General features: G+C 49.2%; 1 protein-coding gene across 6 annotated transcripts; it reads right to left on the reverse strand.

The window, feature by feature from the left end:
- Positions 1-6,145: 6,145 nt before the first annotated feature.
- On the reverse strand, positions 6,146-16,821 carry RINL (Ras and Rab interactor like). Of its 6 annotated transcripts, none has more exons than XM_005219102.5 (13): positions 16,549-16,594; positions 14,644-14,719; positions 14,460-14,551; positions 14,101-14,260; positions 12,382-12,484; positions 10,946-11,018; positions 10,795-10,859; positions 10,153-10,302; positions 9,660-10,067; positions 8,940-9,257; positions 8,559-8,690; positions 8,232-8,395; positions 6,146-8,149 (listed from the first exon to the last, which is right to left on the reverse strand). In XM_005219102.5, the coding sequence occupies exons 3-13, from the start codon at positions 14,510-14,512 to the stop codon at positions 8,087-8,089; spliced, it is 1,689 nt and encodes a 562-aa protein (XP_005219159.2). In that variant the 5' UTR covers positions 14,513-14,551; positions 14,644-14,719; positions 16,549-16,594; the 3' UTR covers positions 6,146-8,086. The 6 variants fall into 6 exon arrangements, with proteins under 6 accessions (XP_005219159.2, XP_010813231.2, XP_059732523.1 ...); XM_010814929.4 differs by having other exon boundaries at positions 14,634-14,719; XM_059876540.1 differs by having other exon boundaries at positions 14,634-16,594.
- Between the last annotated feature and the right edge of the window lie 15 nt (positions 16,822-16,836).

The raw sequence follows: 16,836 nt of genomic DNA on the forward strand, positions 1-16,836 counted from the left end.
CTTCCACACACACACATCCCCAGACAAGCACCAATCTACTTTCTATCGCTATTGGTTAGTTTGCATTTTTTTAGAATGATATTCTATAGTATGTACTCTCATGTCTGGCTTTTTCCCTTCAATATAGTTCTTTTGAGGTTCGTATATGTTTAGAAATAATTCATTCTTTTTATTTCTGAGTACTGTTCCATCGCATGCAATAGTTTATTTATCAAGTCATCACAATTTGTTTACGAGTCACCCACTGGTGGGCATTTAGGTTATTTGTAATTTTTGGCAATTACAAATGAGGGTGCTATGAACATCGACGTGCATGTCTTTTTTTTTTTTTTTAATCTTATTTATTTGGCTGAACTGGGTCTTGGTTGTGGTGTGTGAGATCTAGTTCCCTGACCAGGGATCAAACCTGGACCCAGTGCACTGGAAGCTCGGAGTCTTAACCACTGGACTACCAGGGAAGTCCTGATGTGCAAGTCTTTGTGTAGATATTTTTCTTTTTTTTTAGCCTATATACCCAGGAGTGGAATGCTTGGATCATATGGTGGGTATATATTCAACTTTTAAAGAAAAGTCATTTTCCGAAGTAGTTTACCGCAGTATCCAACCAACGTCTATTACTTAAAAAAAAATATTATTTATTTATTTATGGCTATGTGAGGTCTTTGCTGCTGCTCAGGCTTTTCTCTAGTTGTGGAGAGCAGGGGCTATTCTCTAGTTGTGATCTTCTCATTGCAGTGGCTTCCCTTGCTTCAGAGCACAGGCTCTAGGGCGTACACGATTCAGTACTTGGGGTGTGTAGGCTAGGAGTTGCAGCTCCTGAGCTCTAGAGCACAGGCTCAGAAGCTCTTCCCCAACGAGGGATGGAACCCGTGTCTCCTGCACTGGCGTGTGGATTCTTCACTACTGAGCTACCAGGGAAGCCCTCAACTTCTATTACTTTTAAAAACAACAATAATAATAAACTGGTTGAAAGTTTAGTATTTATTTTAATTCATTCATTCCTTGATCAGACAAATATTTACTAGGTACTGCCAGACCCTGTTCTAGACACTGGGGATTCAGTAGTGAACAAGACACACAAAATTCCCACTCTTGGGCAGCTGGTGTTCAACTTAGAGCCTCTCTCAGCCCAGGTGAGTTGGTTTTCTAGGTTGGGACCACACACACGCAAAGGAGACAGATGACCTGGTCCAAATCCTGGCTCTGCCATTTCCTAACTATGTGGCCTGGGCAAGACCCCTTCCTTATCTCTGAGTCTTACACTGTGAAAAGGGGATGCTGATAATACCATCTTTACCTCCTAAAGTTGTGGCATTGTTGATTCACAAACTGGCCCCTGAACATAGAGGGTCAGAAGATGCCAAGAAAGAGGCATGTCCAGATAGAAAACTGACAGTGTTAGTCGCTCAGTCCCGTCCGACTCTTTGTGACCCCGTGGACCGTAGCTTGCCAGACTCCTCTGTCCATGAAATTCTCCAGGCAAGAATACTGGAGTGGGTTGCCATTTACTTCTACAGGGGCTCTTTGTGACTCAGGGGTCGAACTCGGGTCTCTTGCATTGCAGGCAGATCCTTTGCTGAGTCACCAGAGAAAACCTGGTGCTAGACGGCAGGTGTAACAAGCAAGGGAAAGTTTATAGGAGGCTTATCTTGGGCAGCCAAAAGATGAACAGATCTCTGCACCCACCTGCAAGAATCTTCAAACTCTATGTACAGAGGCCTTGACTGGGCCGTCAGGTATACCATCTAGATGGTCTCAACAACACCGTACTTTCCCAGAATTGTGTGCCCTTGGAACAACTCCCATTGTGGGAACAGTGGGCAGTGTACATTCCAAGGACAGGGGAGAGGGTGAGGAGCCTCTGATGGCCTGGGTCCAGCTCTCAGGTCAACTGGCAGTCATGTGTGTTCTCTTGATGACCTCCTCCAGCAGGCAGGCAAGCCACTAGACATTAGTTAGAATCTACCCTTGGGTTTCTGGGGAGCCAGAGAATAAATAAGTGAAACAAAGCATGCCTCTTTAAGGGTCATGAAATGGTGGTTTGTAGTGATTTTGATTTGCACTTCTTGAATGATGAGTGATATTTATTATCTTTTGAAGGCTTCTCTGATGGCTTGGTGGTAAAGAATCTGCTTGCAATGCAGGAGATATGGGTTCGATCTCTGGGTCAGGAAGATCCCCTGGAGGAGGAAATGGCAACCTGCTCCAATATTCTTGCCTGGGAACTCCCATGAACAGAGGAGCCTAGCGGGCTACAGTCCATGGGGTCTCAAAAGAGTTGGACACGACTGAGCACATTATCTTTTCATGAGCCTTTTAGCCACATGCATATCCTTTTTGGAGAAATCTCCATTTAATTCCTTTGCCTGTTTAAAAAACTTTATTGTTTGGGTTTTGTTGTTGTTGCTGCTGAGTTTTAGAAATCATATATATATATATCTATATCTCATATATATTCTGGATATTAACCCCTTATGATTTGCGGATACTTTCCCCTATTTCATGGGTTGATTTTACATTCTGTTGATTGTTCCCCGCCCCCCCGTCCCCCACCTCCCTGGCCATGCTGTGTGGCTTGCAGGATCTTAGTTCCCCTAGAAGGGACTGAAACCAGCCCACAACAGTGAAAGCAACAAGTTCCCCACATTTTAAAATTTTTGATGTATTCCAGTTAATCTTTGTTGCCTGTCCTTTTGGTGTCATATCCAAGAAATCGTTGCCAAATCTAATGTCACAGAACTTTCCCCTATGTTTTCCTCTAATAGATTTATAGTTTTTACATTTAGGTCTTTCATCCATTTCAGGTTAATTTTTGTATACGTTTTTAGAAAAGGGTCCAACTTTATTCTTAAAAAAACTATTTTTTAAATTTTCTTGGCTGTGCTGCACAGCATGAGGGATCTTAGTTCTCTGACCGGGGATCTAATCTAGCCCCCTGCATTAGAAGCATGAAGTATTAACCACTGGACTGCAAGAGAAGTCCCCCAACTTAATTCTTTTGCATGTGGGTATCCACTCCAGTACTCTTGCCTGGCAAATCCCATGGACGGAGGAGCCTGGTAGGCAGCAGTCCATGGGGTCGCTAGGAGTCGGACGCTACTGAGTGACTTCCCTTTCACTTTTCACTTTCATGCATTGGAGAAGGAAATGGCAACCCACTCCAGTGTTTTTGCCTGGAGAATCCCAGGGACAGGGGAGCCTGGTGGGCTGCCGTCTCTGGGGTCGCACAGAGTCGGACTTGGCACAGACTTAGCAGTAGCATCCATCCAGTTTTCCCAATTCCATTCATTGAAAAGACGATTCTTCCCCAGTCCAATGATATGAAACCTTTGTCAAAAATCATTTGATCATACTTGCTGCTGCTGCTGCTGCTAAGTCACTTCAGTCGTGTCCGACTCTGTGCGACCCCATAGACGGCAGCCCACCAGGCTCCCCCGTCCCTGAGATTCTCCAGGCAAGAACATTGGAGTGGGTTGCCATTTCCTTCTCCAATGCATGAAAGTGAAAAGTGAAAGTGAAAAGTGAAAGTGAAATCGAAGTTGCTCAGTTGTGTCCGACTCTTAGAGACCCCATGGACTGCAGCCCACCAGGCTCCTCCGTCCATGGGATTTTCCAGGCAAGAGTACTGGAGTGGGTTGCCATTGCCTTCTCCATTGACCATACTTGTGAGCATTTATTTCCAGAATTTGTATTTTTAACAAATTGCTGCTGAGAATGATTGATACATAGTATCAGATTGTTGCAGGAAGAGGTACTGCTTCTGTTACAAAGTCCAAGCTCTTTCTACTGGTCCTAGGCCATGAAAACAAGGTGTTGAGGCAAGGAATTCTACTTTATTTAGAGAGGTGACTGACCAAGAAGAGGGCAGGCTAATGTCTCAAAATAACCATCTTATCTGGGTCTCAATACCAGGTTCTTTTAAATATCAGAGAGGAGGAGGAAATAAGGAAACAAAGTAACATGGTCATTAATCTTGCAAATATCTCCTAGAATGGCAAACCTCAGGGAGATGTGTTAATTTCTTCCTTCCTGCCATCTACAGGTGGACAGGGTTCTGAGCAAAGGCACTTTAATAGTCAGGCAGAGGGGCAGGATTCTCTGAGGCAGGCCATTATGTATGATCATAATAATAAAAGCAAGTCAGAGAAACAGTTTCAACATGGAATCAGAATTGACTTCTCCATGCAACACTTCCAGGGTCTGAGTGAGGACTCTTTTCTAACACTCAGAAATGAATTTTTTGAGGAGACACCCTTGCTGATAAAGCAAAAGACTTTATTGGGAAGGGGCGCCCAGGTGCAGAGCAGCAGGTTAAGGGAACCCAGGAGAGCTGCTCTGCCACATGGCTTGCACTCTCAGGTTTTATGGTGACGGGATTAGTTCCCAGGTTGTCTCTGGCTAATCATTCTGACTCAGGGTCCTTCCTGGTGGTGTGTGCATCTTTCAACCAAGATGGATTCCAGCGAGGAAGATTCTGGGAGGTTGGCAGAACACAGCATCTCCTCCCTCCTCCTTTTGGCCCCTCCCAAATTCTTCTGAGTTAGTTTTTTTACAAGATATACAATGGGCTGGTGTCAGGACCTCCTGTTGTGAGACAACTCAGGCAAGTGGTTAGCATCATGCCTGGCCAAGGCAGGTGGTTTTGGTCAATGTTTCCCTAACAAGATAAACAGGAAGGGAGGCTGCACTTTTTGAGAAGTCATAGAGAAGATGATGCAGAGATGCGAGTTCGATTTCTGGGTGGGGAAGATCACCTGGAGAAGGAAATGGCAACCAGCTCCAGTATTCTTGCCTGGGAAATCCCATGGACAGAGGAGCCTGGCAGGCTACCATCCATGGGGCTGCAAAAGAGCTGGACAAGTTGAATGAGTAAACAACCACTGCCACAACAATAAACTTTGAGCCTTATTCTATGCTCATTGTAACACATTAGCATATGTTAAATGACATACCCCAGGCACCAGGACAGTTCCAAGGCTGACCATAAAAGGGTGGATTTCCCAAGATTGCTCTCACTTTCTGAGATGACCCTCTTTCTGCTTGTGGAATGTGTTTCTCTCTAAATAGAGTTGCTTTCACTTTACCACGGCTTGCTCTTAAATTCTTTTCTGCCCAAAGCCATGGACCATAACTTGGCAGCCCATCCCGAATCCTTGGCAGCCTACCCCATCAAGACCTGGGATGTGACCATTCTCTCACTCCCCCTTCTCCTGCAACACAGGTAGGGGAAAGTCTGGCAAAGGCCCTGGGCTGGGTGGATGCCTGGCAGGTGTGGGGAGCAATGAGGAGGTGAGTGAGGCTGAAGCAGGTGAATGAGGGGGCGAGTGGGAGGAGATGAGAGTCTGGCAGGCCCTATGGGAACTTGTGGGCTTCAAGGGCCCTGGGCAGCACTCAGGCCTTCACCTGGAGTGAGCTGGGCTACGTGACCTGGGCAAACAGTGGAACATCAGGATGAGAAGAGGCCTCAAGATCAAGATGGTGGGTTGTCTCCAGCTGACTTCTGTGACCAGGCCCTAGGATGAACCAGGGGGCAGTGGGAGGCTTATTGTATTAAACAAACAAATTAAAATTTCCTCTCAGGTTAAAATTTCTTCCCAACATGGTGGGAGGAGGGCTCAGCTTAGATATCAAAGAATAAAAAAATAAAATTGTGTTTCTTGCAAACCTAATTTTTGGCCTGAGAGGTAGATCTCGGATCTATTTTTAAAATTTCCTCTGGCTGCCACTTGGAGGGCATGGGACAGGATTCCCAGGACTGGGAGCCAGGAGGCAGGGGGAGGCTGGGGCTGGACCATGATGGAGCTGTGGAAGGGGAGGAAGTGGGGGGAAGCGGGAGGAGAGGAAGGGTCCAGGATGAGGCTTGGGCTCTGGTCTAGGGACTTGGGGATCATGAGGGCCCCCTGAAATGTGGACTAGAAGGAGGAATGGGTTTCTTGGAGATGCTGTGGCCAGTTTGGGACATCATGGGAATGGGAGTCCAAGAGGAGGTATCCAGGAGGAATCCCAGAGCTTCAGAGTGAAGCCAAAGCCATAATTAACCAATGATACTCCAAACATCAGCCATTTAGTCTCACTTTCCCATACTTTGCCTCGTATCCATGTGTCACCTATACACTTAGCTACTTAATCATTTTCTTTAAATCAATTCACTTTTTAAAAAATTAAACACATTTATTTATACAGGAAACATCATTTCACTCCAGGAAGTGGAAAACTGCCATAAACAGAATAGAATAGTACAAATAAATCCAATGATTCAGCAAGGATCAAAGAGAGGTGTTGAGAGCATGGGCTAAAAAGTTGTTGGTGGGCAACTTAGTCAGGGTCTCAAGATACCACCCACAGAGTGTCAAAAAGCCGAATTGTGTTCCCTCCCCAAATTTATATGTTCAAGTCCTAACCCCGGAACTCAGAATGTGACTATATTTGGAGAAAGGGCTTTTAAGAGGTGGGTGATTAAGTGAAAGTGAAGTCATACAGATGGGCTCTGATGCAACATGAAAGAAAAGAAAGAAAGAAAGACAGTGAAGTCGCTCAGTCGTGTCCGACTCTGCGATCCCATGGACTGTAGTCTACCAGGCTTCTCTGTCCATGGGATTTTCCAGGCAAGAGTACTGGAGTGGGTTGCCATTTCCTTCTCCAGGGATGCAACATGAGTGGTGTCCTTACACGAAGAGGAGATTAAAACGAAGACACACACGCAAAAGAAAGACCATGTTGGGACTTCCCTGGTAGTCCGGAGGCTAACACTGCACTCCCAATGCAGGGGGCCTGGGTTTGATCCCTGGTCAGGGAACTAGATCCCACATGTTGCAACTAAGGGTTCACATGCTGCAACTAAAAATCCCCTCATGTTGCAACTAAGACCCAGCACAGCCAAATAAATAAAATAAATATTAAAAAAAATACCCACTCCAGTATTCTTGCCTGGAGAATCCCATGGACAGAGGAGCTTGGTGCTTGGCAGACTATGGTCCATGGGGTTGCAAAGAGTTGGACACAACTGAAGCAACTGAGTAAGAGTACTGTATATAAAGTAGGTAAACAACAAGGACCAAGTGCATAGCACAGGGAACTGTACTTAGCATCTCATAATAACCTGTGATGGAAAAGAATCTGAAGAATATATATATATTCTTTAAATATGCTTAAAACTAACACAACACTGTAAATTAATTATACTTCAGTTTTAAAAAACAAAGTCAAAAGCTGAGTCCCCTTCAGTTTTAAAAAACAAAGTCAAAAGCTGAGTCCCCGCTGAGATTCCAGGGGAAAATCCATTCCTTGTCTTTTCCAGCTTCTAGAGGATGCCTACATTCTTTGGCTCCTAGCCACATCACTCCAACCTCTGTGTGCATCATCATATCTCTTCCTCTGACTCTGATCTCCTTGCCTCACTCTTATAAGGGGATTACATTGGGCCCACCTGAATCCAGGATAATCTCCCCATAGCAAGATCCTTAATTTAATCACATCGGTAAAGTCCCTTTTGGGCTTCTCTGGTGGCTCTGATGGTAAAGAATTCACCTGCAATGCAGGACACCCAGGTTTGATCCCTGGGTCAGGAAGATCTCTGGGAGAAGTGAATGGCAATCCACTCCAGTATTCTTGCCTGGGAAATCCAATGGACAGAGGAGCCTGGTGGGCTACAGTTCATGGAGTCGCAAAGAGTTGGACACGACTGAGAGACTAACACTATCACTTTTCAAAGTCCCTTTTACCACTTAAGGTAAAATATTCACAGATTATGGGTATTAGCAGGTGGACATCTTGGGAGGGGCATTATTCTGTTTACCCCAGGGAGGATCCAGTCAGAGAAGCTGTAGTTTTAGACAGCAGTGCCTGAGACAGCCTCACTAAGAAGGTGATGTCTACCTAAGGGTCTGAAAGAATAGAAGGAAGGAGCAAGGTGGATATTGGGGAATGGCATGCCAGGAAACAGGAACAGCCAATGTAAAGGTTCAGAGGTCTTTAGGCCTGTTTCCTTTTCCTGGAAACCCCTGCCTCTAAACGACAGGGGTCAGAAGTTGGTGCTGTCCCAGATGCCTCCTGAATCTTGCTTGTGGGGCAGAAGTGTCTGAGATCTCTAATCATCTTTGGTCTCTTGCATAATCTCCATCGCCCATGGTTCCTCAAAGGGCAGCTTGGCCTGTGGGGAGAGGTAGGAGCCTGGGTCAGAAAGGAAACAGGTCCAGCCCTCCCTGCCACCCGCAGTCCTAAGGAGTGATCACCTGGTCCCCGGAGGGGCTCTGTCTGTGCAGCGTCCGCCTGCGGTGCCACTGGCGCAGAGAGGCCCGGACCTCAGAGCTGAGCCCCTTGTGCGCACGGGCCGTGTCAGGCTCGTAGTGGGCAATGTGGTACAGCGCCCCAAACCACGTGGTCAGGTAGTACCCGGCTACGGGCAAGAAGAGGAGGTCAGCGCAGCCATCTCAACTCCCCCGAAGCCCAACACCACCTCCCCCCCACCCCGCGCAGGTTGCCAGCCTTCCCTCCCACTGCAGGCAGGGGGCCTAGGGTGCCTCTTGTCGGGTCCCGGGGTTCTGAGGCTGGGGGCTCACCTTCTCCCCGTAGTTCGTCCGGATCCAGGAGCTCCATGAGAAACTCTACGTCCAGCTGCGTCTCCCCAATGTCTGGACTCCAGATCAGTTCCTCTGTCAGCGCTGGCAGGAAGGCGTCGGCCCCCAGGGGCTCTAAGGGAGGGGAGGACAGGCTCTGGGGTTGGAGGGGACGTGCTGGCAACTTCCATCCCATCCACAAGACCGCGAGTGCTGGCTACCCTTCCACTTTGCGGGATATGCAAACGACCCTCACTAGATTCCCCAGGTCCGCGTAAAGCTTGCCATCTTCTCCCGCTCGACGTGTGCACAACCGCCTGCTGCCTGGGTCTCACAACCCTCAAGTCACTCCACATCCAGGTAGACTCAAGACCCCTACTTTACCTTGGTTCTCCCCACGAGCCAGACCCTCGTATACGTCACTGCACACCGCCAGCAGGAGCGACACCTTGCGGCGCGGGGCGCAGGCGGCGTGGAGGTGCGCCAGGCGCTCATGAATGCGGCTCCGTAGGGCAGGGGCGGGGCTTCGCTTCTCACGCCCCGCCCCCTGGGCTCCCGGAGGCCCCGCCTCCGCCCGCAGGGCTACCTGTCGCCGCCGTAGTTGCCGCAGCTCTGGGGCGCGGAGCGTGCGGAGTCGCATCCACAGGGCGGGCTTCAGAGGCGCCAGCACCGCGCGGTACAAGGCCGCCTCCACTGCGGGGCCTGCAAGGGTTGAGATGGGGTTAGGCAGGGCCGCCAGGTTGACCCATGCCACGTTCTCTCCACTGACCCACCATCACCAATCACCACCCCTCCTTAGCCTCTGTCCACCCGCTTGTGTACACGTAGGTGTGAGCACATGTGGAAGAAGGATCCTGGGTATGAACAACCGCTTGGGAGAGAGAATATGCGCTGTCACACATGCGTGAAACGGAGCAGTGGTGAACAGAGTAGGTGTTGCTACTTGTGGGAAAGGGAGCGTGAGTAGAAAAGGAAACAGATGCGCTCAGAGATGGAGAGAACGAAGTTGGATGTGAACACCGATGTAGGGCCAAGAGATGGCAAATGTGAACCTGTGGGGGTTTGGAGAGTGTCCCTCGGTTCCCTCTCAGTCCTCCCCCTTACCTAGCTCCTCCTCCTTCTGGGGGGCCCCAGGTCCCCTGCTTGCGAAGACAGCCCTGACATCGGGATCCTTTGCTAAGTGATCCTGGAGGTCAGTAAGGAGGTGCCGGACGTCCTGAAGCAGCTCTGTGGCCGGGTCCCCAGGCCTGTGGGGGCCCCCAGCACCTGAGGTGAGGCGCGCCCGGAAGCTCCGGAACTGCTTGGCCACGTAGCTGCTCCGGGCCCTGGCTAGAGCCCGGACGTGCTGAGTGAGCATGTCCTCAGGTCCTTCTTCATCATCTTTGTCATCCTCCTCCTCCTCATCCTCCTTCTCCTCCACCAGGCTGGCCAGAGCTGGCCTAAGATGGTGTTCCTCTGGGCTGAGCGGGCCCTCCACCCAGGAGACACGGTGAGGGGCTGGGTTCCTGGGGGCTGATGTGGGGAGAGGGTTGGGTTCCACAGAACAGCAGCAGCAGCTTCTTCATCCCTCAGGGGCCCCGGGCCCTGCTTATCTAACCTGGACCGTGTCTCTCCGCAGTCTCTGGAGTTGTCTCTGGCAGGGTCTGCTCCATCCCCCATCCTCTGTGGGTCTCCAGGTAGAGGTTGTTCACCAGGAAGAGCACCCTCCTTGAGGTGCTGAGTTGGATGCTGCCGATTTGCAGAGGATCTGGGGGACAGCAGGAGTGAGGTGTCCCAGGTGTCCAAGGGGCCAGCCTTGGAGTCTTAGTGTTCAGCCTCATTACTGGAGGAACTGAGATTCAGTTTCTGGTACCTCCTCACTCAGACCCAGGAGCTGAGCACCACCCCCCTCAACTTTTTCAGGTCCCCTTGTGCTGTGTGCTTAGTCGCTCAGTCATGTCCAACTCTTTGCAATGCCATGGACTGTAGCCTGCCAAGTTCCTCTGTCCATGGGGATTCTCTAGGCAAGAATACTGGAGTGGATTGCCATGTCCTCCTCCAGGGGATCTTCTCAACCTAGGGAATGAACCCAGGTCTCCCGCATTGTGGGAGGATTCTTTACCATCTGAGCCACCAGGGAAGCCCCTCCAGTCCCCTTTATCCTCCCTCAAACCCTGTAGTTTGGTCCCCCAGGTACCATCCTCCTGGATCGAAGAGGTGGATAGGTGGACTCTTTCTCCCTTAGAGTATCATGTCTCACCTGTGTTTTGGTCTTCGGGCCCCAGGGTAGGAGGGGGCAAGAGCAATGTTCTAGGCAAAATATCCCTGAGAAAAGATAAGCAGGGGCCACAGTGTGGGTGGGGTGTCATAGGGAAGGATCCTCCTTAGCACCTTTAATGGATGACCTGTACCTGCTGGCTGATAGGAAGGCCAGGAGATGGGGCAGATCTGGCATGCAGAGCTTAGAGGATTCCAGACACACACCTGAGGTAGTGGAGGGGAAAGAGGGCAAGAAGGAATAAGTTAGAAAACTTGAGGGGTAGCAGCGTTCTTTTTTCTGGGACTCTCTCTTCCCCAATCCTGCAGTTCCCCCCAAGAACCTTCAGAACAGAAAAATTTCTAGCCATTGCAGTCCCCTTCTTTTCCTGTATTCTTATGCTAGCATCCCACTTATGCCACCAAATATGATTCATTGATTAGGCAATATTTATTAAGATAACTATTTTCAGGCATTGGAGATATATTTGTCAAAAGACAGATACATTCACTGCCTACCTGTAGCTTACCTTTTAGTGGAGGGAGATGAATGAGCAAACAAATAATGCTAAGTGTATAGTGTATTGAGTGCCAGAAATGAAATAGAGTGATCGAAAGTGACTAGGCCTATCATTAGCTGTGGTGGTCAAAGAAGATTACATTTCTATAGAGGTAGAAAAGATGGAGACTAAACTAGCCATTCAAGGAAGGGCACTCATACAGGAAAAGCAAATACAAAGGCCCTGAAGTTAGGACACATTTAGCCTGCTCAAGGAACAGAAAAAACAGTCTCTAGAGCAGAGAGAATGATGGGCAGTAGTGAGCAAGTGCTAATCATAATCTTATAGGCCATGATAAGGAGTTTATCTTTTAAATATTTATTTATTTGGCCATACTGGGTCTTAGTTGCAGCCTGTGGGATCTTCATTTTGGCATGAAAACAGTTGCAGCATGTACGATCTAGTTTCTCAACCAGGGATTGAACCCGGGCCCCCTGCATTGGGAGCATGGAGTCTCAGCCACTGGACCACCAGGGAAGTCCCATGAGGAGTTTAATGTTTATCTAAAATGTTGCAGGGCTTCCCTGGTGGCTCAGAGAGTAAAGCGTCTGCCTGCAGTTCGGGAGACCCGGGTTTGATCTCTGGGTTGGGAATATCTCCTGGAGAAGGAAATGGCAACCCACTCCAGTATTCTTGCCTGGAGAATCCCATGGATGGAGGAGCCTAGTAGGCTACAGCCCACGGGGTCGCAAAGAGTCGGACACAACTGAGCGACTTCACTTTCTTTTTTTTTTTAAAGATGTTGCATGTCCTTTGCAGGGTTTAAGGCAGGAATGTATAACATCTGGTTGGTGTTTCAAAAGACCACTCTGGCTGCTGTGTCCAGAATGGACTGCAGGAAGAAAAGGGTGGGAGCACAGAGACCAGAGAGGTGGCTGCTGCAATTGTCTGGGCAAGAGGTGATGGTGGTTAGGATTAGGGTATGGAGGTAGAGAGGATTAGGAAGATTCAGGAGATATTTTACAATAAAAAATGACTGATCTTGGTGATAAATTTGTTGTGGACTGGAAACTTGAGGGTAGGCTCCTCACCTCCAGGAAGCTTCTGGATCTGGTAGGTGTTGACTTCCCCTGGTGAAGATCCTGTCTTCAACACCAGGACCTGTCTGGGATGATGTCCTATGACCAGGAAACTCTTGGGGAAGGGAGACAAAGGCCAGGTTGAAGAGGAATTCTGCAGAAGTCTATTACTATTGCCTGCCTAGTATCCATTTCCTTTATTTTGGGTCCCACACCCCAAATTTCCTTTAGAAAACTCTATTCCACTCTCTACTTTAGGTCCTGCAGGTTGGACTAACTCTCCCAAGAGCCCTAAGTGTGGGTCCATGACCTGACCTAGCCAATAGGATTGAGTGTTCTCTGACTACTGTGGTTAGTTCAGAGATGCGAATGTGAACCAGATCCAGCCAATGGAAATCTCCCATGGGAGCTCTTTGGAAAGAGGCCTCTTTTTACACTGGGGTTGCTAACCTGGTAAGATGTGGCCCTGTGCTTGGGCCAGCCATCTAGAATTGCTTTATCCAAATCTATTCCCTACTCCTTGCAGAACTCTAGCTTTGTTCAGGGCATTAACAGGCCCAGCCATAGAAGATAGGTAGTGATCGATGTAGGCACTGGTTCTCACCTCTGGCTACATAACTCCCAGGAGAGCTTTTATTTTTTGGTTTGTTTGCTTTCTGGCTGCACAGCATGGCTTGTAGGATCTTAGGTCCTCCACCAGGGGTCAAACCCAAGCCCTCAGCAGTGAAAGCTCAGAGTCCTAACCACTGGACTGCCAGGGAATCCTTTCCAGGTGAACTTTTAAAAAATATTGCTACCTGGGCCTTGTCTGTATATTCTGGATCAATTGTGAAGGCTTTTGTTTTTGCTGGTAAAAGGAAAAAATGCAGCTGGTGCCTCCTTTCTTCCTTCCTCCTGCTTGGAATGCACACATGTGCTTGGGTCTGGGGCAGCCACTGGGCAACCGTAAGGGAAGTCTAGGAGAACTGCTGAGATGTCCTTGATGTCGTTTGAGGAGCAGAACTAGAACCTTCAGCTGTCTTTCTGGTTATGTTAGAAAGATAAATGCCTACTTATCAGGATATTGAAGAACAAGTGTTTATTTGCAGTGAAAAATATTTAGAATTTCCCAAAGTTTAAAGCAAAGCCAAGGAAATCCCTGGAGGTCCAGTGTTAGGACTCTGCACTTCCATTACAGGGGGCCTGGGTTCAAGCCTTGGTCAGGAAATTAAGATCTCAGAAGCTGTGCAGTGTGGTTAAGAAAACAACAACAACAAGAAATGGGATGAAGAGAAATATATATATATATATATATATATATATATATATTGTCTGATGTTCAAGATTCAGATATCCCTAAAATTACTTTTACTTCTGGACTTTTTGTGCTTCCCTGGTAGCTCAGATGATAAAGAATCTGCTTATAATGCAGGAGACCCGAGTTCGATCCCTGGGAAAATCCCTTGGAGAAGGAAATGACTACCCACTCTAGTATGCTTGCCTGGAAAATCCCAAACACAGAGGAACCTGGCAGGTTACAATCCATGGGGTCGCAGAGAGTCGGACATGACTGAGCGACTAACACTTTCACTTTCACTGGTCTTTTCTGGACTTTTCAGTCATGTGAATCAATAAGCAGGATTTCAGTTTGCCTGGTTTGTGTTGTGCTTGTCCCTGGCAACCGGCAGGGTCCTAACTGGTTCAGGGTGTCATGGGGAGGGTCAGAGAGGGTGCCTGGGGGTGAGTACTTACCCCTGGTGGCCACAGGTCCAGAAGGGCTTTCGCACTGTGGGCATCCAGCTCTGGGATCTGCCACACCCCCCATGTCCTCTGAAGGCGAAGGAGTGACTCTGGGGTCCCAAGGACCCTTAAGGGGGTCTCACCAGCTCCATTCGCCTGTGATGGGATTAGTCTGGGACAGGCAGGGACCAGGAGACCAGGGGACAGAGGAAGGCAGTTGGACACTGAGATGGGGTCAGAGGTACAGGAAGGGGAAGCCTGGGGGCAAAGGGTAAGAGATGGGGTTCTGGGTTCTGTCTGGGGGTGGGTGGGAGTTGGATGGAAGGGGCTTCTGAATCCAGGGAGGCAGAGATGGCCTCAGCAACCCTCACCTCTCCTGGTCCGTGGGGCCTGCTGAGGCCTTGTCCTCTGGCTGGGCCGTCATCCTCAGGATGCAGGAGGCCAGGGAGCCATGGTCTGGCCTCTGGCAGGGAGGAAAGTATGTCTCAAGGCTGTTCCAGCCCAGGGGTAATATTCTAAATATTTACAACCCACATGGCAGAGACCTTGACCAACCAGGATGGACTTGAGATCCCTCGCTGTGCCAGGTGTTAATTCTTCAGTTCCTGGGTGGTGGGGAGATCTGGGGATCCTAGTGGGGAGGCCGGTAGTGGGAGAGGGAGGGGGAGGTAGGGGGAAAGGAAGAGGACTCAAAGTAGCAGCTATTTACCAAGTGGTAGGGTAATATTTTTTTAGGGAAGCCCAGGTGCTCAGCTGTAAAGAATCTGCCTGCCAATGCAGGAGAAGCAGATTTGATGCCTGGGTCAGGCTGACCCCCTGGAGAATGAAATGGCAACCCACTCCAGTATTCTTTTTTTTTTAATTGAAAAAATATTTACTTGGCTGCACCAGGTCTCATTTGCGGCATGTGGGCCCTTCAACGTTTGCCGCAGCCCGCAGTTTCTTCAGCTGTGGCATGTAGGATCTAGTTCCCTGACCGGGGATCAAACATGGGCCGCCTGCATTGGGAATGTGCAGTCTTAGCTACTGGACCACCAGGGAAGTTCCCCACTCCAGTATTCTTCCCTGGGAAATCCTATGGACAGAGGAGCCTACAGTCCATAGGGTCACAAAAGAATTGGACAGGACTTAGTGACTAAACAACAGGGTAATATTTTATATTTTAACATCCAGTGAAGCCTTATGAAAGTGGACCAAATGAATAACAACCATTGTCAAAACCCAGGGCCTGGAAAAGGGCTCTGCCCACTGGACAGTCTGTAAATGTGATCAATGTTATACGATGTCTCTTCTTCCTCCCTTCCCTGATCACAAAGGGGCCTTCAAATATTTTCTCCCAAGGTTTTATCATGAGAGATCTCAAACAGAAAAATTAAAATAGGAACTTCCCTGGTGGTCCAGTGGTTAAGAATTGGCCTTCCGATGCAGGGGATTCAGCTTTCATTCCTGGTCCGGGAACTAAGACCCCCACACGAAAGTGAAAGTGTTAGTCGCTCAGTCGTGTGGGACTCTGCGACCCCATAGACTGTCACCCGCCACAGCCTCCTCTGTCCATGGGATTTCCCAGGCAAGAATACTGGAGTGGGTTGCCATTCCCTTCTCCAGGGGATCTTCCCCACTCAGGGATCGAATGTGGGTCTCCCACATTGCAGGTAGACTCTTTACCTTCTGGGCCACCAGGGAAGCCCAAGATACCACGCTGCAGAGCAAGTAAGCCCATGTGCACTGCAAATACTGAGCCCAGGAGTTCTAGACCATGCTCCTCAACGAGAGAAGCCCTCATGCCCAAATGAAGACCCAGTGCAGCCAAAACAAGCAAATTAAAAAAAACTGAAATGATTTTACAGGGAACATTTATGTACCCACTACCTAGATTCTACTATTGACATTTTACTCTTTTTGCTTTGTCGCACATCTGTCCCTCTAGCCACTGGATCCCAACTCTTAACCGGGTATAGCTTCCTATGGTGGGTTATCAGTTAAGGAGGGCATTCTAAAATATTTTCCTTGCAGCAGTCCTAGGAGCAGGAATCCATCCATCTATCCATGCACCCATACATTCAATAAATATTTACTGAAGTACAGGACCACAATTAGGCGCCTGGGGAAAGGGTGATGGGCAGAATAGGCCCCTGCTCCCAGGGGCTTCCCTTCTTCTTGGGGTGGGTATAAGGGATGGATAATAAACAGCTAAACCAATCCATCAGCCCACTGTTCCGAAGTCCAGGGTGTTAGGAAGTGGGGGACAGAGAGCAGGTGCCCTGCTTAGGGGAGAGCAGGCAGGAAGGGCGGGGAGAGGGAGGCAGAGGCTTGCCTGGGCCCCATGAGAAAGCAGAAGGAGACGAGGGGTGCTGGGCAGGGTGTGACGGGGGCAGCTGCCTGATGCCACAGGGAGGCTACAGATCAGTGTAGTGGAGGGGGGTGGTGATGCCAGCTGCTCGGTCCCCTGGGGGCCCCTACCTGTTCTTCGAGGGGAGGCCTGAAGTAGCAGGAAGTGAAAGTTCCTCAGAGAGAGAGAGAGGAAGCTGAGCTGGCAGGGGAAGAGGCGGGGCTGGGGGGATCTGAAATGGACCCTCCTCCCTCTTTTTGGGGGCTCAGGTCTTAGGTGACCCGGCTTTGGAGGAAGGGACTCTGGCAGGTGTCTGGGAGTCCAGGGGTAACAGCCACGACCCAAGGCTCCCACGGCCCCAGGAGTCCGCTCTCGGCACCTTTCAGCACTCTTCACTCTGCTTCTCACGATGGTTTCCT

The sequence above is a fragment of the Bos taurus genome, chromosome 18 (assembly GCF_002263795.3).
Source record: "Bos taurus isolate L1 Dominette 01449 registration number 42190680 breed Hereford chromosome 18, ARS-UCD2.0, whole genome shotgun sequence".
Lineage (NCBI taxonomy): Eukaryota > Metazoa > Chordata > Mammalia > Artiodactyla > Bovidae > Bos > Bos taurus.